At 43.2% G+C, this 25,063-nt stretch overlaps 1 protein-coding gene, 1 long non-coding RNA gene and 1 other non-coding gene across 6 annotated transcripts in view; 1 reads left to right on the top strand and 2 right to left on the bottom strand.

Moving 5' to 3' along the window:
• Positions 1 to 981: 981 nt before the first annotated feature.
• On the bottom strand, positions 982 to 11,682 carry LOC132343479 (uncharacterized). The gene is made up of 2 exons (XR_009492331.1): positions 11,450 to 11,682; positions 982 to 4,497 (listed from the first exon to the last, which is right to left on the bottom strand). It is a non-coding gene; the product is annotated as an uncharacterized lncRNA (long non-coding RNA).
• Positions 11,683 to 11,781: 99 nt separating this feature from the next.
• Positions 11,782 to 25,063, top strand: part of UBP1 (upstream binding protein 1) — a 64,500-nt gene continuing 51,218 nt past the window's right edge. For 3 of the 4 annotated variants that reach the window (XM_003587609.6, XM_005222588.5, XM_003587610.6), the window contains exon 1: positions 11,782 to 12,404. In XM_003587609.6, the coding sequence (XP_003587657.1) occupies positions 12,292 to 12,404 (113 nt within the window). In that variant the 5' untranslated portion in view covers positions 11,782 to 12,291. The remainder of the gene's footprint in view (positions 12,405 to 25,063) is intronic. The other variant, XM_015459482.3, reaches the window with a different exon arrangement.
• Positions 20,996 to 21,099, bottom strand: LOC112443543 (U6 spliceosomal RNA). Its single transcript, XR_003031955.1, has one exon. It is a non-coding gene; the product is annotated as a U6 spliceosomal RNA (small nuclear RNA).

Genomic DNA, 25,063 nt, shown 5'->3' with positions numbered 1-25,063 from the left:
AGGACTGTTTCCATGCATTGGAGGTCAAAGCACAGTTATATAAATTTTTGAGACAAAGGGTTGTACATCAAAGGAACTAACCTGTTGACAGTTTACATAATCCAACAAGGCGAATGGTGAATTACTGTGACCCCTTACAGGACTGAGAAAGGAATGTACCTCCTAAGGAGTTAACCTTGCTGGCACTGGGAGGAAATAGCATTTTTTGGGTGGGTGGCCTTCGCGTGTTTTCTAAAGGGATCTAGTTAATGTGTAATGGAGATGCATGATGCACACTGAAGGGGAGTGGATAGTGGCTCAAATGGACCAAGAGAGAATATGTTCAAATATCTTCTTGTCCTACCTTCACATATATAATTTTACTTTATCAGTAGCAGAATAATGACTTCCAAAGATGTCCAGTCCTAGTTCTGGGAAACTGTGAATATGTTACATTATATGGCAAAAGAGACTTTGCAGGCGGAAGAATCTTGAGCTGGGGAGGGTACCCTGGATTATCCTGGAAGTGGGCCCTATGTAATCATCATAAATGAAAGAAGGAGGCGGGAGAGTCAGTCAGAGAAGGAGATGTGATGGCCACAGGTTGGACTGATGAGAGCCAAGGGGTGCCGGCAGCCTCCAAAAGCTGGAAGAGGCAGGGAACCAGCCTCTCCCCTAGAACGTCCAGAAGATACACAGCCCTGCCTTAACTCTCTAGTCCAGTGATACTTGTTTCAGACTTAGGACTTCCAGAGCTGTGAGATAATAAATTTGCATTATTTTAATCACCCAGGAATTTGTTACAGTGTATTAGGAAGCTAATACAGGGAGCTGGACATGTGGTTATGTAGACATGCTAACTGCTTTAGCAAACACCTCCAAAATTGCAGTAGCTTGGGAATTCCCTGAAGGGCCACTGCAGTGGCCGGGGTTCAACCCCTGGTTGGGAAACTAAGATCCCGCAATGGTCTTGGCATGGCCAAAAAAAAGACTAAAAACAAATGTAGTTGTGACCTTTAATTGAATTCTGGATTAAAGAAAAAACTATAATAAACAATTTAAGGACAAATGGAGAGATTCAGAAATGAATAAAATAATATACATTAATGATATATAATAATAGAAAATAAATAACTTCTTTAATTGAAGTTAAAAATTTGGGGATGTAATGAAGATACTATAATTCTGTTAGAGAATTTCTTTACTCTTAGAATACATTGTGAAGTATCTATGTAAGGATGTCATGAAATCTGCAACTTAATTTCACATGTTTAAGCAAATAATAGGTGGATAAAGAGAAAAAACAAATACAATATTAACAATAGTCATATATCACTAAAGAATATATAGGTGATCATTTTCATGTTCTTTCAAATTTCCTATAAGTTAAAAAAATTTTAAATACATAGAGAAAAAATAAGAAAGATTTAAGGTAGTTTGGAGAAGCATAATATTAAATTTGTCTAGGAGGAAAAAAAATTACCTGTTCTGTTTTTGTTTTTGTTTTTTGAGATAAAGGGCATTTGGAAGCATATGGATTACCAGACCCACACAATTCTCTAGGTTAGAATGTTTTCAGTCATTCATCATAGAGTAAAACATTCAAGAAACTGCCATGTGTCTGGGGCATCTCAGTGAAATGACTGACTATAAGCTGTAGCACTGTCCACATTGACATATGGTCAAATAGCATTTCATCCTTTGTTGGTTTTATGACATAGTCAAAGACACCATGACAGATGTCTGTGCTTGGATTGCCTGCTTATCCAGGGCACAGTAGTCAGCTCATTCTTGTTGACGGGATACATCAGAGACTCTTTGGAGATTACACACAAGAGCAAACACATAACGCTTATCGTGAACTGTGCAGAGTTTCAAGCTCAGTCAATGTATTATTTAATCTTCATAACGACTCCATAAAGAACATATACTATTATCTCCATCTTACACATGAAGAAGCTAAGGTAAAGAGGGGTTTTGTAACTAGTCTTAGATCACACAGTAATAATTGGCAGAGCTGGAATTCAAATCCAAATTTAGCTCCACTGTCTAACCTACTGACTCCTGTTCAGAAGAGTACCTGACCCTTACTTGTGGTTATGCATTCTTTCAATACATGGTGTTCATATTCTTAGTGACATACTTCCAGTTCTCAAAGTCTGGTTGAAGGGCATTCTCCCATGCAACTACAGAACCAGGAAGGTAACATTCTAATTTTATTTTTTAATATTTATTTGACTGCACCAGGTCTTGTTGCAGCACACAGGATTAGTTTGATCTTTGTTGCATGCTCTTATTTGGGTTCTAGTTCTCTGACCAGGGATTGAACCCAGGCCCCCTGTACTGGGAGCACAGAGTCTTAGCCACTGGACCACCAGGGAAGTTCTAACATTCTCATTTCAAAGGCAAAGGGCTTTTATCAAATCCTACCTAATTATATTGTTATCCACCAACCTCACAATGAGCATATTTGTTAACTGTTTCAGGAACAAATTTTAATAGTTTTTTGTCCAGCTGACTTTAAGTATTTCAAATATTTTCCTGCCTACTTGTTTGTTCAGTTCAGTCGCTCACTCGCATCCAACTCTTTGCAACCCCGTGGACTTCAGCACACCAGGCTTTCCTGTCCATCACAAATTCCTGGAGCTTGCTTAAACTCATATCCATCAAGTTGGTGATGCCATCCAGCCATCTCATCCTCTGTTGTCCCCTTCTCCTCCTGCCTTCAATCTTTCCCAGCATTGGTCTTTTCCAATGAGTCAGTTCTTCCATCAGGTGGCCAAAGTATTGGAGTTTCAGCTTTAGCATCAGTCCTTCCAGTGAATATTCAGGACTCATTTCCTTTAGGATGAACTGATTGGATCTCCTTGCAGTCCAAGGGACTCTCAAGAGTCTTCTCCAACACCAGAGTTCAAAAGCATTGATTCTTTGGTACTCAGCTTTCTTTATGGTCCAACTCTCACATCATGACTACTGGAAAAACCTTAGCTTTAACTTGACAGACCTTTGTTGGCAAAGTAATGTCTCTGCTTTTTAATATGCTAGAATCCCAGGGACGGGGAAGCCTGGTGGGCTGCCGTTCATTGGGTCACACAGAGTCGGACACGACTGAAACGACTTAGCAGCAGCAGCAGCTAGGTTGGTTATAGCTTTTCTTCCAAGGAGCTGCTGCTGCTGCTAAGTCGCTTCAGTCGTGCCCGACTCTTAGCGACCCCCGTGGACTACAGCCTACCAGGCCCCTCCGTCCATGGGATTTTCCAGGCAAGAGTACTGGAGTGGGTTGCCATTGCCTTCTCCACTTTCAAGGAGCAAGCATCTTTTAATTTCATGGCTGCAGTCACCATCTGCAGTGATATTGGAGCCCAAAAAAATAAAGTCTGTCACTGTTTCCATTGTTTCCCCATCTATTTGCCATGGAGTGATGGGACCAGATGCCGTGATCTTAGTTTTTTTGAATGTTGAGTTTTAAGCCAGCTTTTTCACTCTCCTCTTTCACATTCATCAAGAGGCTCTTTAGTTCCTCTTCACTTTCTGCTATAAGGGTGGTTTCATCTGCATATCTGAGGTTATTGATATTTCTCCCTGAAATCTTGATTCCAGCTTGTGCTTCATGCAGCCTGGCATTTTGCATGATTTTAATGCATATAAGTTAAATAAGCAAGATGACAATATACAACCTTGACGTATTCCTTTCCCAATTTTGAACTAGTCCGTTGTTCCATTTGCAGTTCTAACTGTTGCTTCTTGACCTGCATCCAGGTTTCTCAGGAGGGGTAAGGTGATCCGGTATTCCCATCTCCAAGAATTTTCCACAGTTTGTTATGATCCACACAGTCAAAGTCTTTAGCATAGTCAATGAAGCAGAAGTAGGTGTTTTTCTGGAATTCTATTGCTTTTTCTATGATCCAACGGATGTTAGCAATTTGACCTTTGGTTCCTCTGCCTTTTCTAAATGCAGCTTGAACATTTGGAAATTCTCAGTTCACGTATTGTTGAAGCCTCTCTTGGAGGATTTTGAGCATTACTTTGCTAGCATTTGAGATGAGTGCAATTGTGCAATAGTTTGAACATTCTTTGGCATTGCCTTTCTTTGGGATTGGAATGAAAACTGACCTTTTCTAGTCCTGTGGCCTCTGCTGAGTTTTCCAAATTTGCTGACATATTGGGTGTAGCACTTTCACAGCATCATCTTTTAAGATTTGAAATAGCTCAGCTGGAATTCCATCACCTACACTATCTTTGTTCGAAGTGATTCTTCCTAAGGTCCACTTGACTTCAGACTCCAGGATGTCTGGCTCTAGGAGAGTGATCACACTATTGTGGTTATCTGGGTCATGAAGATCTTTTTTGTACAGTTTTTCTGTGTATTCTTGCCACCTCTTTGTAATATCTTCTGCTTCTTTTTGGTCCATACCATTTCTGTCCTTTATTGTGCTCATCAAAAACGTTCCCTTGGTACCTCTAATGTTTTTTACAAAAATGGCCACAATTTTCCAATCCCTCCCCTGTTAACAGAATCTGAAAAAAAAAAAGAAGTGCATTTTATTATGTTGAAGCATTTTAAGAATCAGCAAGTAAAAATCATCTTTGCTCCTTGTCAGCATTTATATCCACATAATTGTGATTTTGCATCGCCTCCTGCTAAGAGGTTGAGTCTGTTTCCCCATCTCTTGGACAAGGGCTGGTCTTATGACTTGCTTTGGCCAAGATATTTCAGCAGACGTGATGGTGCTCAAGTTCTGGGCTGATCAAGTCCTTATACTGTCTCTCGCAACCCATTCAACCACCACGGGCATAAAGCAGGGCTAGTCTGCAGGAGAGTGGGAAGCCATACATTGAAACTCAAGTCAGCCCAGTTGTCCCTGCCAAACCCCAGATGTAGGAGAGAGCTGGCCAAGATCAGCAAAGCCATCCCACGGCTTACTGCAGTGGCATGAGGAAGACTGGCTGAGCTCACAATAGTTGCCCAACTGAGCCCAGCTGGTTGACCCACAGAAGCATGAGCCAAGTAAATGCTGGTTGTTTATGCCAGTAAATTCTGAAATGGCTGGTTGTACAGCAGAACCTGACACTGCAGCTCAGTAACTTCCCAAACCTCAGTATGTCCCATAGGGACATCTAGCACCCCACTGTCTTAATCTCTCCAGGCTACTATGATGAAATACCACAGACTGGGTGGCTTATAAACACCAGGATTTATTTCTCACAGTTCTGGAGGCTGGAAGTCTGAGAATAGTGGTCCAGCATAGACAGGAGAGGGCTGTCTTATGGGTTGCAGACTTCTCATTGTGTCCTCACACGGCAGAAGGGGCTAGGGAGCTCTGTGGGACCTTATGAGCTCATCACCTCCCAAAGGCCCTGCCTTCTAATACTATCACTTGGATTTTTGAGGGGACACGAGCATTCACTCACTAGCTCCCAGAACCACTTAACAGAGAAAGCATGCATATTTTGAAATGGTTAAGCGTAAGCCCAAAACCCATCACACAGAAGCATTTCAAAATCATGCTAACTTGTGAGCATTTGAAAATCATGCTATCTATCTATCATTCATTTTTCTCAAGTAAAAGTTAATTGCTGTGCAGAATTCCAAGCAGGTAGCACTTTTTAATCCAGCACTCAAATGTGAACATTTCTTAAAGATCTGATTTTCTACATCAGAAGCTTGTCCTTCCTGTTTACCAGCTGTCTTCCTGGCCATTAGCTGCCACTAAGTTCTGATTGGATGAAGGCTGTCTAAGAGCAGTTGTTCTTCAGCTGATCCCCAGGGTCCCATCTAATTGAGAGAAAATGATAGGTATGGGATCACTGACTATGGCTATAGCAGTCCTTTCTATTGAAAGCTATATCAGCTTCTTCCACCATCTTACAAGAACAAAGTTTTCTTCAGATGTGGCTAATCTTCACCATTACTGGCAACATAAAATTCTAGTGGTGAGGTTTTAGGCTGTCCTGCAAGAAGTAGCTCTTCAATTTCGTTGCTCTTTTCAATGAAAGTTTCTGTATGGGTATATCCTAGACTTACTCCCAATCTGTGTATTCTTTGGAGTTGTAGTGTATAAAGGCCATTTTCACAGTAATCTATTTATAGGAAATTTATGTATTAGGGAAATAAAACTTTTTGTCCCTGATCTAAGTCCTAAATAGTATTTTCCTGTTCTCCTTTAAATTTAATTATGGCAGTGGTTGTTAGGAAGAAAAGTATAATTTTTAGGTTGTCAAATATTATCCACCTCTTAAAATTTCTAGATTTTGAGTCATAATTAAAAAAGCCTTGTCCTCTCTGAATATCTAAAATTTTTATGTTCTCATATTTACTTCTAGTGTTTTACGATTTTGCTTTCCATCCTTTCCAATCTTTTTGGAAAAAACAATGAATCCACTTTTAATTTATTTTGGTATGTTTTTCAGTTGGTTAACTTGATTCCCATATCATTTACTGAATGTTCCATTTTCTTCCACTATTTGAGATGCCAGTTTTTATTGCACAGTAACTTTCCATATGCATATTGATCTGTTTCTAGATTTTTCATTCTCTTATCTATTTATTCATTCACCAATACACACTCTTTTAAATATTTAGATTTATAAATATTTTCATTTGACTTTTTCAAATTTGGGGGGCTATTTCTGCTTATTTATTTTCCCATATTAATCTTAGAATCAGCTTGTCCAGTTAAATATTTGTTACTATTTTTATTGGAATCATATTAAGTTTACTGTCAGCTTATGGAGAACTACCATTATAATACTGGATGTAGTATTTTTAGATTCTCAGGTGCCTTAGTGGTAACATGCCAATGTAGGAGACGCAGGTTCAATCCCCGGGTCCAAAAGATCCTCTGGAGGAGGGCATGGCAACACACTCCAGTATTCTTGTTGAGAAAATCCCATGGACAGAGGAGCCTAGTGGGCTACAATCATGGGGTCGCAAAGAGTCGGACACTGCTGAGTGACTGGACACACTGCTGAGTGTTTTCAGTTTTCAATGTACATTTGTATTTATCAGAATTAAAAATCTTTGCTCACATAATTCTTTATACTTCATAAGTTAGTTCCTAGATACCACCGTGTTATTTTCACTGTCTTCCCATGACATTTTCAGATATATGAGCAGATAGTCTATAAACAGTGATAATTTTAACCTCCTTTCCATTTTTATACCTTGAATTTCTGATCTAATTCTTCTATTTTAGTTCCTTCAAAAACCTATTAAGTGATAATGATGAATGTGGCTCTTCTGGCTAAAAATACATCTACCAACTCTTTGACATTTGTCCCTTCAAAAGATGGTTTTGTCTCTTTCTCCTTGAGAGCCCTAGACCCCTTTCTCCTCCACGAGAGCCCTGGACCCTTTCCTACTTGAGGGCCCCAGACTCCTTATCAACCTATCTAAGAATTAGCTCTCTCAGGTGGTGCCAGTGCCATGTTTTGAGGATACTCAAGCAGCAAAGGAGTCTGCTGTCGCCCCGTTTGTTTAACCTATACACTGAGAACATCATAAGAAATGCCAGGCTGGATGAGTTACAAGCTGGAATCAAGATAAGCAGGAGAAACATCAACAACATCAGATATGCGATGATACCACTCTAATGGCAGAAAGCAAAGAGGAACTAAAGAGCCTCTTCTTGATGAGGGTGAAGGAGGAGAGTGAAAGAGCTGGCTTAAGACTAAATATTAAAAAAACTAAGATCATGGCATCCAGCCCCATTACTTCATGTTAAATAGAAGGGGAAAAGATGGAAGTAGTGACAGATTTCCTCTTCTTGGGCTCCAAAATCACTGTGGATGGTGACTGCAGCCATGAAATCAGAAGACGATTGCTTCTTGGCAGGAAAGCTATGACAAACCTAGACAGTGTGCTGAAAAGTAGAGACATCACTCTTTCAACAAAAGTCTGTAAAGTCAAGGCTATAGTCTTCCCAGTGGTCACATATGTTTGTGAGAGTGGACCATAAAGAAAGCAGAACGCCAAAGAATTAATGCCTGTGAACTGTGGTGCTGGAAAAGACTCCTGAAAGTCCCTTAGACAGCAAGGAGATCAAAGCAGTCAATCTTAAGGGAGATCAACCCTGAATATTCACTGATGCTGAATATTGACTGATGCTGAAGCCTAAGCTCCAGTATTTTGGTCATCTGATGTGAACAGACAACTCACTGGAAAAGTCCCTGATGCTGGGAAAGATGGAGAGCAGAAGAAGAAGGTATCAGAGGATGAGCTGGCTGGATGGCATCACTGATCCACTGAATGTGAACTTGGGCAAACTCCGGAAGATGGTGAGGGACAGGGAGGCCTGGTGTGCTGCAGTCCACGGGGTCGCAAAGTCACTACTGGGTGACTGAACAACAACAAGCAGCCCTGTGGTCCCAAATGTTGAGTCACTGAGGCCAACAGTCATGCAAGTGAGCTTGGAAGTGGATCCTCTTGCCTGGTTAAGCCTTCACGACTGCAGCCTGAGCTAATGTCATGACTGTGACTTTATAAGAAATGGAACCAGAACAAACAATACAAATAAGCTGCACCTCCCCCCACAACGTGTTGGTACAGTTTTTGCTTATTGGAGTAGGTTATAAATTGATTCAAAAGACCTACAAAGTTTAAAACTGAATTGTATCACATTGGAAGGGACAGGGACAGTACAATATGAAGAGAGGTCTTCAGACCTCTGCACAACTATGGACAGGAAGCAGCTGAGAAAACGACTTAGCTTTAAACATGGGCTACTTTTTATGCAACTGGAAGGATAACTCAGAAGGTGCAGCCAAGAGCCCAAAGGATGGAGAAAAGAGCCACTGAATATTCCCAGGAAGTTGAGAGAGTCCTAATCAAGGAACCGACAGTATTTACCCAGTTAGATTTCAGACTTTTTATGGACTAGTAACTACTGTGTGCCTTTTATTGGTGTCCTTTTAGAAGGGAAATGCCTATAGAGGCAGAGTCTCCTGTGCATCTCTCATCATTGCTCACTACTGATGTGGTAGTGATTGGTGCAGATCCGCTGTCTTTTTAATTCACAGAACTTCACTTGGAGAGGAACCACTTGAATTACACCCAAGAAACTACATCCAAGAGCCTCATCTACTCCAGGACCTCACAAGATTTTGGAACTTAATGCTGTAATGGAATGAGAACTTTACATGGGCCTGGGGAGAAGATGAGTTTATGCTGCATGTGGAAAGAATGCAAAATATTTGTGGCCACAGGGTGATTCTGGAAGTTTTAAGACATGATCCTCAAATGATTTAACTCTCCACCCATCAATCCGATTATGTGGCTGCTTGACTAATAGAATACAATGCAGAATAAAGACTCTGTATCAGTTTCTGGCCCCAGGCCTTAAGGAAAAAAAAAATCAATGATAATTGTTAAAGATGGACAGACCATGATTATAGGTCCAGGGACCACTGCAATGGAATTTTTCAGTTGGGGAGACGGGGCTCAACAAGACTGAAATCAAAGTGTTATTCACTCAGTCGTGTCCAACTCTTTGCAACCCCATGGACTGTAGCCCACCAGGCTCCTCTGTCCATGGAATTCTCTAGGCAAGAATACTGGAGTGGGTAGCCATTCCTTTCTCCAAGGGATTGTCCCAACCCAGGGATTGAACTCGGGTCTCCTACATTACAGGAATAGTCTTTACCCTCTGAGTCACCTCAGTTCAGTTCAGTTCAGTTCAGTCACTCATTCGTGTCCGACTCTTTGCGACCCCATGAATCGCAGCACGCCAGGCCTCCCTGTCTATCACCAACTCCCAGAGTTTACTCAAACTCATGTCCATCGAGTCGGTGATGCCACCCAGCCATCTCATCCTCTGTTGTCCCCTTCTCTTCCTGCCTCCAATCCCTCCCAGGCATCAGGGTCTTTTCCAATGAGTCAACTCTTCGCATGAGGTGGCCAAAGTATTGGAGTTTCAGCTTTAGCATCAATCCTTCCAACGAACACCCAGGACTGATCTCCTTTAGGATGGACTGGTTGGACCTCCTTGCAGTCCAAGGGACTCTCAAGAGTCTTCTCCAACACCACAGTTCAAAAGCATCAATTCTTTGGCACTCAGCTTTCTTCACAGTCCAACTCTCACATCCATACATGACCACTGGAAAAACCATAGCCTTGACTAGACAGACCTTTGTTGGCAAAGTAATGTCTCTGCTTTTGAATATGCTATCTAGGTTGGTCATAACCTTCCTTCCAAGGAGTAAGCGTCTTTTAATTTCATGGCTGCAGTCACCATCTGCAGTGATTTTGAAGCCCCCAAATAGATGTAATATCTAGAGCTGTGACAGCCATCTTGGGACATGTGTGCTCAGTCATGTCTGACTGTTTTCAATGCAAGGAGTATCCCACCAGGCTCCTCTGCCCATGGAATTTTCCAGGCAGTGGGGTGCCATATCCTACTCCAGGGCATCTTCCCAACTCAAGGATTGAACCTGCATCTCTTGCTTCTCCTGCATTGGTAGATGGATTCTTTACCACTAGCGCCACCTGGAAAGCCCAAGGAGACTGGGCTCAACCCAAATACAGCATGGTAAGTGGGAATTTAGAGCCAAGGAGGGCAGAGGTCAGCGGAAGGAAAATTACTAAGAGGAAACATAAAGGGTAGGGGGTTTCTTGTTGAACCCACCTAATAGGTTTCTTGTTGAAGGCAGGCGAGAGTGATCAGATATTACCTAGGTGATGGTGGAGACTAAGGAATCTGATCAGATACAGAAATAAAGGGTTCCTAAAATGACTCCTTCCTGCTAGACCTGAATTTTACAGATAGGATAGGAGAAGATAGGGAGCCTGACTTAAAGTTCGCTCAAGCAAAGAATCTTTGTCTAAAACAAAGATTTACTTTCTCCTACTTGTCTTTTGGAACTTGCTTTTGGATTCCAGCTGCAGAGCTGTATGGATGGCAAGACCACACGTAAAGTCCACGTGTAGGTATTTCAGCAGCCCAACTGAGGTCCGGGTCCACAGTCAGCATCAGCAATAGACATGAATATGGGTATCCTTGACTCGACAGGAAAGACCCTGGATGGGAATACCCCTATGTCCAGTGAACTCCAGAACCATTAACAATAACAATAGCATAACAGCCTGAGACCGAACCCCTCTACCTCAAGCTTGCCAAACTGCTCAGGGTAGTTAGTAATCGAGATAACTTTCCGGAGCCCTTTCTCGGGAGCATTGATTGGCTTACACTCACGTCAATCAAGACTTTCTGCCTAACGGGTCGTTCGGGGCTGAACAGGCAATAGCCCCCTATTGGCTAAGACGCATAACCACTCTCCATCTATAGAGTGGGCAAAACCCAGAAACTACCTACAAAGACCACACGAGATCAAAGAACCTCCAGAAGTGGGGTTTAGGGCGGCTTCCTCCAGTACGGCCCAATTAATTCTCTCTTTTGGCAGCAAATTCAGTCCTAGAACCCGCCCAAGAGGAAGAGTTTGATTGGTGGTTTAGTATAGAGGCACGGAGACTCACGGGAGCCTGGATCAGGCGCTTGCCATTATTGTTCAGGTCGCCTGTCAATCAGCCTGCCTTTCGGGACGTGCGGAAACGGGCGGCCCTTTGGCTCCGCCTCTTCCCGGGCTGGCGTGCAGGGAGGCCGCCAGGCCGCGGAGGCTGGGAACCTGCCGTGTGGGCGGGGCCGCACGACTCTGCCCCACGGTTCCTTCACAGCTAAGTGTCGGGAGTGCCGCGAAACCCCGGGCGGTGCGGGGCTGGCCTGGCCCGGGGCGAGCGCGGGGGCGGGGCCGCGGCCGGGGCGGGGCCGCGGGAGGCGGAAGCGGCGAGCGAGCTCGAGCCGGAGCCTTGTAGAAACCAGGCTTCGGGCCGGCGGTGCGGGTCGGCGGGGTGGGCCGGGGCGGCTGGGCGCTCGAGCCGGGGTGGGCGGGCCGAGGGCCGGGGGTCGAGGCCGGTGGTAGGGTGACGGGCGGGCTGCGCTCCCGCTCCCGCGCGTTCCCGGGGAGGATGCGACCGGGGGCCTCGGGGCGGGGCGGGCGGCGGCAGCGGCGGCGCTAGCGCTAGCGGCGCAGGGGGTGGGCGGCGGCGGCATGAGGCGCGGGGCCGGCGCCCGCGGGAGGGAGGCGCTGCCGGCGGCCCGGCCGCTCCCGCTGCAGCTGCTCGCCGGGCTGGCCGTGCCCTGCCCGCGCGGCCCCGGCTGTTCTCATCCCGGCCGCCACCCGGGCCGCTGCTGGTGACCACTCGCCGCTCCGCCGGAGGCTTCACCCGCGCCCTCCCTCAGGACGCGCCCGCGGAGCTCCGGCCCCTGCGCCCCGCTCGCGGAGACCGCGCCGCGCGCCGGGCGGCGGCGAGGCCGGAAGATGGCCTGGGTGCTCAAGATGGACGAGGTGATAGAGTCCGGGCTGGTGCACGACTTCGACGCCAGCCTCTCGGGCATCGGGCAGGAGCTGGGCGCCGGCGCCTACAGCATGAGGTACCAGTGCCCGGGGGCGGGCGGGCGGAAGCCTCCGTCTCCTTGGGAGAGGCCTGCACGACCCTGGGCCTCTGCCCGCGCCATGGAGCCCCGCGGGCCTCTGCCCACCGCGGTGGCGGGCAACGGAGGGCGGCCCCGCAGTCTTCGGCCCCGCGGGCTGCTCCTGAGGGCTACAGTTTTGCCGTAAAATACGCCCCGCTGTTAGGATGACTCGAGTTGGGGGAAGGGGCTACTTCGCCTTGCAAATGATTTACAAGGCACTTAGAGCTGGAATAAGGTGTGCGAAATGGTAGGGCTTGTGTTGGGAAACACTCTCCAAGGTTTTGGTATCAGTTCCTACTCTGTTCTACATTGTAGTCTTTCCTGGTTACAAATTTTAATCTCTTGATGTTCCAATAGTAAGTATATCATAATTGGAAGTATCCGCATGGCACATTAACTTAGGTTTGTTTTTTTTTTATTGTCTCAACGTGAGGTTTTTTCCATTGGGGGGTAGGTAATACCCTCCGAGGCTGTTTCCTTTTGAACAAGGCTTTAGGATGCACTGATTGCACCACAAAAACAAGAGTTTGTTTAGTCTCTGCTCTCTGTACAAGCAGCCATTCATTTTGTTTAATTTTGAGAGGTTGAAACACATCTGAACTTAGTCTCTTGCCTTGATCCTGAAGAAAATTCGCTTATTTGTTTTTTCCTACCAGTTTGGCAGCTCTGTATTTTTATTTTGTAGTACTTTTTATGGAAAAACTGTTTGCGTATTATACGTTCATCCGATTGAAGTGTGAACTGCAGTGGTTAGGCAGCTTTTCCTTAGTGCGAATTATGTGAGATTTTCCATAGATGGTCTTTAACGCCAGGTGTCTTGAAAGTGCTGTCCAGTTTCTCCATGCAGCTCTAGGGGAAGGACAAGGAGAATGAAAAGTCAAGAAGACTTCTGGGTCAGAGCAGGCCTCACATGGTAGGGACTACTCAAAATAATTCGGCTTTTCAATCTTCAAGGGAAACTCTGAGCTGAAAGGTGGAGATGGTTTGTATGGTGTGGAAGCGCCTGGAGGAAAGCCTTAGGTCACCAGTCAGTGACCCTGACCTGATCTGTGCACTTCCTGAACTTGGCACTTCCTCTCTCTGCAGCTTTGAAGCCTGAGGGCTCTGGATGAGGTGGCTTATTTTCTAGAACAACTGTCTTAGTTGTTGAGGAAATTGAGCTGCTGAAAGTCCTAGGGTCACTCCTGTAGGCAGTATTAGAGGCACTGATTCCCTAGTGGGAACGCGAGCCATGCTGCTCCTGGAGACCTGGACTTGCCGTCAAGGCAGAAGAGAGCAGGTGAGGCAAATTCAGTGTTTATTCTCAATTACGGTGAGCGAAGGTCTGCTGCTGAGGGCTTTGCTTATTGGGGGCTATTGTGAGCTGTTATTGAGAGACTTCTTTAGATTTCTAGAGTTCTGTTTGTTTCAGCCAACAAATGAACATTTTGTTTGTGGCCTAGAAAGAAAATTTTTATATTAAACCTTTTTACTACCTTGTTCTTAATGTCTGTCATCTTTGTAATTCTGTGTCTGAAACAACACTTTCCATGGGGAAACTTTTTTCCGGTGATTGTCTTCAGTTAGTGGTTCCATGGTGTATGTCTTTTACTCTGAATTTTCAAGTATCTTTGAAGGCAAATACCACTTTTAAGGAGCCTGTTTATTTTTTTGGATTTAATTGGGTCCTCAAAATCTGAGAAGAGCCTGGAGACTACTTGCCTCTTGCAAATTCAAGGCCCTTCATTTGAAATGCAAACTTTGGCAGATTCCAAGATTGCCGTGATCTAGAGAAGGTCTGAAGAAAACTTGGGGCTGTGCAGACCTCCTTTGATGGCCTTGTGCTTCCCATGCCCGGCCCTGGAGCTGGGAGTGCCCAAGCCTCTCTGTTCTGCAGGGCAGTGGCCTCCTTAGGCATCCGGGAAGCGGCACATGCCCGAGTTCCAGGGAAGTAAGGCTTGTGATTTTTGTCTATTTCATTTCTTCTCAAGTTCAAGAAGTAAACTTGAGGTGCTCAACTTGAAATTACTGGAAAAGTGACTTCTTGATACAGATTTGCTCTGGAGGCAGCTTTGTCCATTTTTCTTTCAGAGTGAAGTCTGCTTATTGCATGTGCTTTTTGAATGCTTAAATCAAGAGGTATTTCTAAATAGTTCTTTTAGGAAATGATTGCTTCAGCTTTGGGGGAAGATAGCATGAAAGAAACCTGTGGTTTCTCTCAATAGTCTGACTTTGAAATGTATGTTTGCATTAAACAATGTAGGCTGATAGTATTGGATTATGATGAGGCTAATTTCTGGTGAAATCTTTGCTTCTTCCCTTTTGTTTTCTACACTCCAGTCTTCACTGTGTTTTTCTGGCTGCTGCAGATTCTGTTTGAAATGAGGCAGGTCATAAATATTTTTTAAAATCTAAGTTACAGTGTCGGAAGTCTAGAGATGGTTAGAGACCTTGGAAGGCGAATAGGCCAGTCCTGTTCTTCCAAGTGAGTAAACCTAAGCTGGTAGATGTTAAAGTGATTGTTAGTAAAGTGATTGTCAGTGGCACTACCATTTCAAGAGAGGACTGAGTTTCCCTTCACTGAATGAAGGCTTGAAACCCATTGTAACTTGAAATCTGGGTCATACATGTTCTGTAAAGTAAGGAGCAGATAACCAAAGGACTCAAAAAAGTATAACTCAATAAAACTCCTTTAGGAAGGTCTTTTGGGCCACCTGGTAATTTTCATTCCATCTTAAGGGTTCACAAAAAATATATAATTTATAGTAAGTTAGGTTTCAAGATTTAAGGAGTAATCTGAAAAAAATTTTTTAATGTGACTTCTTTATGCATAAAAATATTTTTTATACTAAATAATTCCCTTCGCAAAGGGCATTGGCCTGAGCTCTGTAAAACTTCACTATGGTTTAAATCTGTTTTGAAACAAAAGGTGTATTTTACATATAGTCTCAATTGGGAGGTACATTTGTAGTTTATAAATAATTTGCTAAATCAAAACTGGTTTGAGATGAAGACAGATTTTCTATACTGATTAAAATGTTAAAAGGTCAGTTTATAGTCCCTTGGAGGAAATGGGAAAATTTCAACTTTGTGATCAGTGTTAAGTTAATAAAAGACTACTGAGGATATATTTTATTATGTAACTGTTAATAGCTGATGGTTTTCTGTGGGTCTCATGCTAAAGCACAATGTTCTGGAGTGGGTGACATTTCTTGGAAATATAGGAAATTTTCAGAATCCGTGAAATTTGAAAATTTTATTATGGTGGTACCTGAGACTACTTCCAGAATTGGGAATAATTTCTATGAAATTCTTCATTTCACATTTCAAAAACTTTCTGGGTTTAATATTAAAAGAATTCAGTAAATTGTTGGTTAAAAAAAAAAGATACTTCATAGTGTCCACACTGGACTTTATAATTAATAACTAAATTATAATCAAATTCACTTAATCAAATAAAATTTATTACTTTAAAGCAGGGCTTGGCAAAGCTTTTCTATAAAAGGCCAGATAGCAAATATTCAAGGCTTTGTAGGGCAGAGAATCTCTGTCACTCTGTTTTGTTTGTTTACAACCTTTTAAAAAATATAAAAGCCATTCTTAGGTCATGGTTGTACAAAAACAGGCCAGCTGGGTTTGGCCTTTGGGCTGTAGCTAGTTGACCCCTGCTCTAAAGGATAGATTCTAATAATATACTTTGATTGCCTTGGAGAAACATTTGCTGAGTATTGAAACCTTATATTCAAAAAGTAATATTTATGTAGACTAAACCATTCACTCAGCTAATTTATACATATCCTATTGTTTGTCCATAGATTTCATTGTGTTCCATTTTTAAAATCGGGGTGGTCCCCGCACTCCCCTAAGAGTAAGTTCAGTGCAGTTTGTGTCCTTCGTTCGGTGTTGTTTGAAACTTGGTATTTTATTGATATGGTCTCATAATTTGATGTGTTTCATCACAGTAACACTTGCCAGTTTGCCAGGACAACTTAAATGTTTGCTTTTGGCGGAAAGGAAGAAAAAGATGCTGGACCCTTTTTTTTTGCTGTAGGTTCTGTCACTGAATTTACGAGTTCTGTCATTTTTGTTTTGCTTGCTTTGGAAACGGTTCTGTGCTGCATCTTGGTAGTAGAGTCTCTCTCAAACTTTGTGAGTTTATGAGTTAAGATTTACAAGTTAAAAAGATCGTGTAGAAAGCTGACATCTACCCTTTACCCAGCATCTCCTACTTCCATAATCAGAGTACAGTTTTCAAAACTGCCTTGGTACAGAACTATTACCTGAAGAACAAAATTTATTGGGATTTCACAGTGTTTTTTTTCTGTATTGCCTTTTTTCTAATCCATGTTCTGTCTAGGATCCCATATTGCATTTATTTTTTATTTCCTTCAATGACAATCCCTTAGTCTTTCCTTCTCTTTTATGATTCTGATACTTACGATATGTAGTAACTAGAAATGTTACGTTTTTAAACATGTGACAGTTTTTTGAAGGCAAACATAGACTATACCTATGAATACTATTCGGCTTTCCAAGGATTTCAGCGGAATGATTTTGAGGAGAGTAGAACCCTGTTGGTGTCTTTTTCTTATGGATTACTTTGTTTCAGTCTGTCTGAGTAGAATAGCATACTGTATATTTTGTAGTCCATTCATAATCAGAAACTTTTACATTTTACTAATTTATTTGAGAAAACAATTACAAACCATTATACATTATCACAAATATATTTTATTTGAAAACCTTTTCAAAATCAAACGTGAAGAATGGCATTCTCTTATACTTGCAAATTTATTTAATGTCTGGCATAGTAAAGCAGATGGATTCTCTTACCTGCTATTAGAGTATACTATTTTGGTTGACATAAGTGAAGAAAGTTCAGCCTCCCATAGATATGTGGTTGGAAAAGGAGAGATTATTTTAATAGCCGTTTCAGATCATGCTGGATATTCTTCTTTGATAGTATACCAGCATACCAGCACTTGACAAGAGGCAGTTTCTTAAAGTTGCAATGTGCAATCTGAAACTGTGTCAATGTACTTTTTATATTGTTACATTAGAATCAGTTGGTCTGTTTTGAACTTTGACTGGGTCTCTGAACCTGTGTACTTTTAAATGTGCAAGTATTGGTCATTTGGAAAATAATGATCTCTTGAGTTTTGCAGATCTTCTCAATGTTATCATTTTTCACTATGCAATACCAAAAAATCACATTCCTTAGTATCACCACCGTCTCATCAGAGAAAGCACGTGGTGGAAGGAGGGTGCAGATTTTGTCATTGGTCACAAATGCTGTCATAGTTGTTTTCCTTGAAATAAAGGGCTCACTTTTGAGGAAATTTCTGTCAAATACTCAGAAATGAATAATCACAGTTTGTCAATGTTTAAGTAAAAATGATATTCTGTAAGAGAAGCTGCTTAATCCAGTCACAGATCAGTTTCATAAAAACCTTTTCTTTAGAAAACCATTGCACTTAGGTGTGCAACAGAAATACATTATACCTACCCAAGGACCAGTATTTAATAAAGTTAATGTTTTTGTACAATGACTGCTTGTGTAGCTTGGTGCTACCGCGTTGATTCATGCCAAGGCACCTGCAGTTTTAACCACCATTGGTTTTGTACAAATGTCAAGAGTGAAAAAGGCAAATAATGGTTTAGTATTATTCTGAGCATAGGTGTGACCTCCTGAACCCTTGAAAATCTCAGGTTCTCCAGGATTCCACAACCATACTTTGAGAACCTCTCATCTAACATGTGCCTAGAGTGTGGGTATTTAAAGTATTTTCTACTAAATTAAAAACAAACCCACTCTTAAGAGTTCAGAGAGCCCAGCAAAGGGAAGAAATAGGATTTGAAGTTGGGGGTCTGACCTCCACTTCTTTCCACTGCACCTGTTGGCTGCTCACCAGCGAATAACTAAGAAGCTTTCTCGAGGTGGAAGATGATCTTTCTGGATAGAAGGAAAATCACATGGGAATGCTGTATTTTTTTTTCTTTCTTATTTTATCTTTCTTTTTTTTTCTCTCTTATTTTATCTTTCTTTTTTTTTTTCTCTCTCTCCTCTTCTGCAGGACCTTGCCGAACTTATTAGTTCTAATAATTTTAGGGGCTCAGTTATCCTAGTTGATATCTTTAAATAGTGATGGGTTTGTTTCTTCCTGTGTAATCTTTACATTTAATTTTCTTGCCTTAGTGTGGGGTAAGCCTTAGCATTCACTGCAGTGTTGTTTAGAAATACCAAGAACTTGAGTCTTTAGTCTACTTACTGATTAGAGAAAATGCTTCCAAAGTTTCATAAATAGGTTGTCTCTGTTCCTAGCTGAGATTGAGCCTCAATTTTCTTTCTTTCTTTCTTTTTTTTTTTTTTTTGTTCGCCTGTCCTTTTAAAAAACATTAAGCCTGTATCAGCTTCCTGTGAGCTGGGTAACTTTCTTTTTATGGGCTAAATATTTTTGTGTGCTGTGCTGTGCTTACTCAGTCGTGTCTGGCTCTTTGTGACCCCATGGACTGGGGCCCGCCAGGCTCCTGGGTCCATGGGATTCTCCAGGCAAGATTACTGGTGTGGGTTGCCCTGTCCTCCAGGGGATCTTCCTGACCCAGGCATCGAACCCAGATCTCCTGCATTGCAGGCGGATTCTTTACCATCTGAGCATGGGACTTAATTTTTTCTTCAAGGTTTTATAAAGCTTTTTATAAAGACAATCTGGATTAGATGATTTTATTTTATTTTTGCCTACACAGGTGTTTGCCTGTTTAAATTTGCTTCATGGACATAGGAAATTCACAGTTTATCTTAGTTGTGGGAATTTTTTTCCAGAGTTTTTTTTTAACTGATCTCTCCAATATTTGTGATTACACCATTTCTTTCACTCCCTGCGTTTCTTGTGTGTTTTCCTTCTTCCATGACCTCTTTCCAAAGTTTGTCTATATCTCGTATTTTGTAAGAAATCAGATTTTGGTTTTGTTTTTCTTGACTGTGTTTTCTGTTTCATCTTTGTGGTTCTTTCCTGTTGTTTTGATGACTCTGATGACTTGCTGTCTTTAGTTAGGCGCCTTCTCCTTTGTTTTTGGTCTGCTTCTAATCTGTTCGTAGCTATATATTTCTCTGTTAAGTTTCTGTCCCAGGTTTTGAAGGCAGCACCTTTGTTTCCATTCAGTTCCCCTGCCCCCCCCCCCCCCCTTTTGGAACAGTATTTAAATTTTTCTGTATTTTTATTTTTGACTTGCTATGTCTTCATTGCTGTGTGTGGGGTTTTCTCTGGCTGCAGCAAGTGGGGCCTACCCTCCAGATGCCGTGTGCAGGCTTCTCTTGTCGTGGAGCAGGGCCTCTAGGGTGCTCGGGCCTCAGTAGCTGTGGCACGTGGGGTTCAGCTGCCCCACGGCATGCAGGATCTTCCCAGACCAGGGACTGAACCTGTGTCCCCTGCTTTGGCAGGCAGGATTCTTAACCGCTGCATCACCAGGGAAGCCTGTGTTTATTTTCTTGTTGTAGTCTTCTATATATTCTGGATACTAGCCTTGATTACACATATATGTCACAGACAACTCTCTTCTACTCCGTGACACCTTCCCATTCTCTTTATGGTGCCTTTTAAACAGAAGGTCTTGATCGGGATATGGTCAGATTGAGCAGCCTTTCCCTACTCTGAGGTCATAACAATACTCTTCTAGTCTTTTCTGAAGGTTTATTACTTTACATATCACATCTAAGTTTACAATCTCTCTAGAGTTGTGTTTTTTTCCTTCTGTTTTTGGTATTGTATGAGAGGAGGCCAGTTAGTTGCAGTTGCAGTTGTATGAGCCTGTAGTTTACCTAATATCTTTGAAAAGACTGTTTATTTCTCACCTTTTTTTCCATTTGAGCATTTTTATTTTTAAAAAATTTATTTATTTTAATTGGAGGCTAATTACTTTACAATATTGTATTGGTTTTTGCCATACATTGACATGAATCCGCCATGGGTGTACATGTGTTCCCCATCCTGAAGCCCCCTCCCACCTCCCTCCCCATCCCATCCCTCAGGGTCATCCCAGTGCACAAGCCCTGAGTGCCCCATCTCATGCATCAAACCTGGACCTGCGATCTGCTTCACATATGATAATATACATGTTTCAACGCTACCTTCTCAAATCATCCCCTTCTCAACCTTTTCTCACAGAGTCCAAAAGACTCGTCTTTAAATCTGTGTCTCTTGCTGTCTTGCATATAGGGTCATCGTTACCATCTTTATAAATTCCATATATATGCGTTAGTATACATGACACCCCACTCCAGTACTCTTGCCTGGAAAATTCATGGACAGAGGAGCCTGGTAGGCTGCAGTCCATGGGGTCGCTAAGAGTCGGACACGACTGAGCGACTTCACTTTCACTTTTCTCTTTCATGCATTGGAGAAGGAAATGGCAACCCACTCCAGTGTTCTTGCCTGGAGAATCCCAGGGACGGGGGAGCCTGGTGGGCTGCCGTCTGTGGGGTCACACAGAGTCGGACACGACTGAAGTGACTTAGCATTAGCATTAGCATACTGTATTGGTGTTTTTCTTTCTGACTTACTTGACTCTGTATAAAAAATATGGAATGCTTCCCGAATTTGCATGTCATCCTTGCACAGGGGCCATGCTAATCTCTGTATCGTTCCAATTTTAGTATATGTGCTGCCCAAATGAACACTATTTCTCACCTCTCTATACTGCCATTCTGTTATAAATCCAGTGCCCATCAGTGATCTAAATCTGTCGTCCTGTTTGCAGATTCTGGATTCTGTCCTTGTGTTCTTGAGAAATACCCAGCTAGATGATGGTTTGTCATTACACTCTTGAATTTGATTTGTTAATACTCAGTTTAGGCTTTTTGCATCTATATTTATGGCTGACTTGAGCTTTTCACTTTCTTTCCTAGTTTTGTTTGTACCTAGTTTTGATGTCACAATTGCATAAGTCTTCATAAGGAATAAGGTTAATTCCTCGGTTTTTGTCCTGTCGAATAGTTTGTATAGGAGCTGCCCCTGAAAGTCCCGTAGAACTCCTCTGTGAAAGTTTTCTCTGGGGGAAAATTTTTAACCACAGTATCGGTCTCTGTAGCATTACTTTTCTTTTTAAGCCTTTTATGTCTTTATGACTGGATTTGCTTAGACTGTGCTGGCTGTCACTGGCTCTGCGTGGTCTTTCTCTGGCTGTGGCCAGTAGGGCCGCCCTTCCTCGTGGCACCCGGGCTTCTAACTGCGGTGGCGTCTCCTGTTGGAGGAGCACAGGCTCTGAGCACTGTGGGCTTAGTAGTTGTGGCACAGGGACTCAGTTGCTCTGCAGCTTGTGGGCTCTTCCTGGACCAGAGATGGAACCTGTGTCCCTTGCATTGACAGATTCTTATCCACAGTGCCACTGTGGAAGTCTTGTAGTTTTTTATGTCTTAAAGTTTTGATGTTAATTTTTCTAGAAAATTGTTCATCTTATCCATATGTTCAGATACGTTGCTATAGTTGTTAGTGATATTCTCATCTTACTAGTTTTTATATCATTAGTTACATCTTTTCTCCTCATCTTTATTAGTGCCGTCTCTTTTTGATCAGTCTCTCCTAGACGTGTGTCTCATTTTCTAGGGCACACTGGACCAGTCCTTTTGTGCACTTGACTCTGATTTTTTAATTTTGGCAGTGCTGTGTCTTTGTTGCTGTGAGGGCCTTTCTCAGGTTGTGGTGAGCAGGGGCTGCTCTCCAGTTGCAGCGGTGCAGGCTCCTCATGGCGGCTTCTTTTGCGAAGCATGGACTCTAGGGCACTCGGGCTTCAGTAGTTTCGGCATTTCTGCTCAGTAGTTGCGGTGCGCGGCTTAGTTGCTCCCCAGTATGTGGATCTTTCCGGACCAGGAACCAGGACCTGCCTTTTCTGCGCTGGCAGATGGGTGCCTTCCCACTGAGCCAGGGAAACCCACTGCACTTGGTTCCTGTTTGTCGAGACTAGGGGAAGTTCCAGACTTCCAGGACACTCCTTGTCCTGTGTTCAGCACGGTGCTCTGCACTTGCGCATTTCTGTAGCCAGCTCCCCGTTCTGACTGGTTCCTAAAATTCTCCCACTTTACTCTCTGGAATTCTTAGTCTATCAGAAAAATCTCCCAAGCAGTCAGTGTTACGGATTGAATTGTGTGTCCCCCAAAAAGATATGTTGAAGTCCCAGGCACCCCCCCCACAATGCCTCAGAATGTGGCCTTATTTGGAAATAAGGACTTCACAAAGGTAATCCAGTTAAAATGAGGTCATCAGGGTGGGCACTGGTTGAAGAGAACTGGTGTCCTTATAGAAAGGGGAGATCTGGACGCACACAGACACACACACACAGAGGGGACACAGAAGACACACGGAAAGAAGCTGGCCAAGGGCCTGGAGTGCTGCGCCTACAAGTGAGGGCACCCAGCCCCTGCCTCCAGACCCCAGAAGCTTCGAGAGGCCTTCCCTCCCAGCGCTCAGCCAACACCTGGATTAGACTTCCCGCCCTTGAACAGTGAGACAGGAAGCTGCTGCCGTTTTAAGCCTCTAGTTTCTGGTTCTTTGTGATGACAACCCTAGGAAACTAGTATAGCCAGCTTTGTCTCTTAATGCTGTCTTCCCCTACCCTGCTCTTGTGGAAACCTGCTATCTGAGGACCCTTTTCCCCTGAGACCCTCTCAACTGCTGGGGGCTTACATTCACATCCCTGCTCTTGCACCAGGAGCCTGGGGAGGGATCCTTTCGGCTTCTCACAGCCGCCTCCGGACTGTTCTGTCTCCCTCCTTTTCTGCAAGACCCCCAGCTTTGAATTTCACGCCACTGATTGTCACCAGGCCCTCAGTGATTGCAGTCATCTGGTGTGGGGGTCATTTCTTATTTTATTTATTTATTTTTTTTTCATTTCTTATTTTTAAAACTCAAGATCCTGGCTCACTGTCACAGTGAACACGACTAGTCTGTTCACTCGTGGTGACTTCAGAAGATATTTAAATGGGCCTTCCAGCAGCCTGACACTTCCGTTCCTTGAGTGTCTTTCTTACAGCGACATTATCTCAGCTACTCAATCCTATGGTCATACATTAGACCTGGATTTACCCATCATGCGACCCACTGCGATCTCAGATTCAGAGTTCACCTGCTGCCCCCTGTCCTTCACTCTCTCCCTTATTACTCTCCTTCTGCCATCACTGCACCCATTAAAATTTATTAATACAACCACTGATATTGCTCTCATCACAATTTCTCACCCTCTTGAAGAGGCTTCCCCAGTGGCTCAGTGGTAAAGAATCCGCCTGCCAATGCAGGAAACTTGGGTTTGATCCCTGGGTCAGGAATCAACCCACTCCAGTATTCTTGCCTGGGAAATCCCATGGACAGAGGAGCCTGGAGGGCTACAGTCCATAGGGTCGCAAGGAGTTGGACATGACTGAGCGACTGAGCACGCACACATGTACTCTCTTGAGCTCCTGTTTTCTTCCCCAACCAGTTTAAATTTTCCTGGTCAATCATTGTAGTTACTTGCCCACATATACCCTTGTTCTCTTGCCCCCTTTTGCTTTATTCCCCGGTCCTCTTTTTTAACACAACCGTAACCCTGCTTAAATCCGATGCTTCCTTTCCGTTACTTAGCTAACAGGGTGGCTCTAAGGAAGCGCTGATCAGGCCTCACGGGAAGCGCACCATATCCACTCTCAAGCGCATCCCTTTGCTGGTTGGTGGTCTCACCTCTGCGCCCTCGCCCAGTCCCTCTCCAGCTCTGCTTAAGGATGGGGTGGCCCCATCTCAGACCCACAACTCTTCCTGCCAGGGCCTACTTTCAGTAGAATTTCCATACTTGGTACTTTACTGAAAAAATTGGACTTTTGAAATATGAACACACATACTGGCTTACAAGTTTTTCTTGATGTGCTTTTGGGCGTGGGTTTGAAAATTGCTTATCCTACTTTGGTTATTTTGGGTTCTTAAATCAGCGATTTAGTGTTACTTCATTGGTCCGGACTTTACTGGGCCTTTATATCAAATGCTGCCTCTGCCCGTTCTTTCCGCTTCTGAGACTTCAGTGTAGAATCTTCTCCCTTTCTCTCTTAACACCTCTTCGGCATTTTCTGTGCTGCCTTCTGGATAACTTTTTGTTTATGTTCCATTTTCCTTATATACTCTTCATTTCTGTGTAATCTTACTGTTAAATATTCATTCTTTATTTCTTTAAACAAAGTAAGCTTAATTTTATCATATAGGTTCAGTACTTCTGGCATCTTGAAGTCTTTGGTGGGTATTGGTCTGTGTCCAGTCAGGAAAATAGGATGCACTGAGCTGTCTCAGGCAGAGAAGGGTTTGGTGAAGTATTGACTGTGAAAGTGCTAGAAGGGTTCAGGGAGAAGGGCTGGCTGTTGGAGGCATGGCTGCTGCTGCCTTGAACTTCCCTGCAGCTGTGGTTGCCTGCTTCTGCTCTTTCCCACTCCCTCTTCATTTCCCTTCAGAGCAACCTACCAAGATTCCAGCTGGCAAGATGTCTTATATATGTAGTCTTCAGACCTCTAACCCTCTGCAGCAGAATCAGGAAAGCACTGAATGCCAACAGACAGGATCTGGAACTGGGTATATGCCATCTGTTGTTTTTGCTGTTGGTTCTTGCGCCTAAAGTCGTGTTTGTCTTTG

Source organism: Bos taurus, chromosome 22 (assembly GCF_002263795.3).
Source record: "Bos taurus isolate L1 Dominette 01449 registration number 42190680 breed Hereford chromosome 22, ARS-UCD2.0, whole genome shotgun sequence".
Classification (NCBI taxonomy): domain Eukaryota; kingdom Metazoa; phylum Chordata; class Mammalia; order Artiodactyla; family Bovidae; genus Bos; species Bos taurus.
This window is presented reverse-complemented; position numbering and strand designations above follow the sequence as displayed.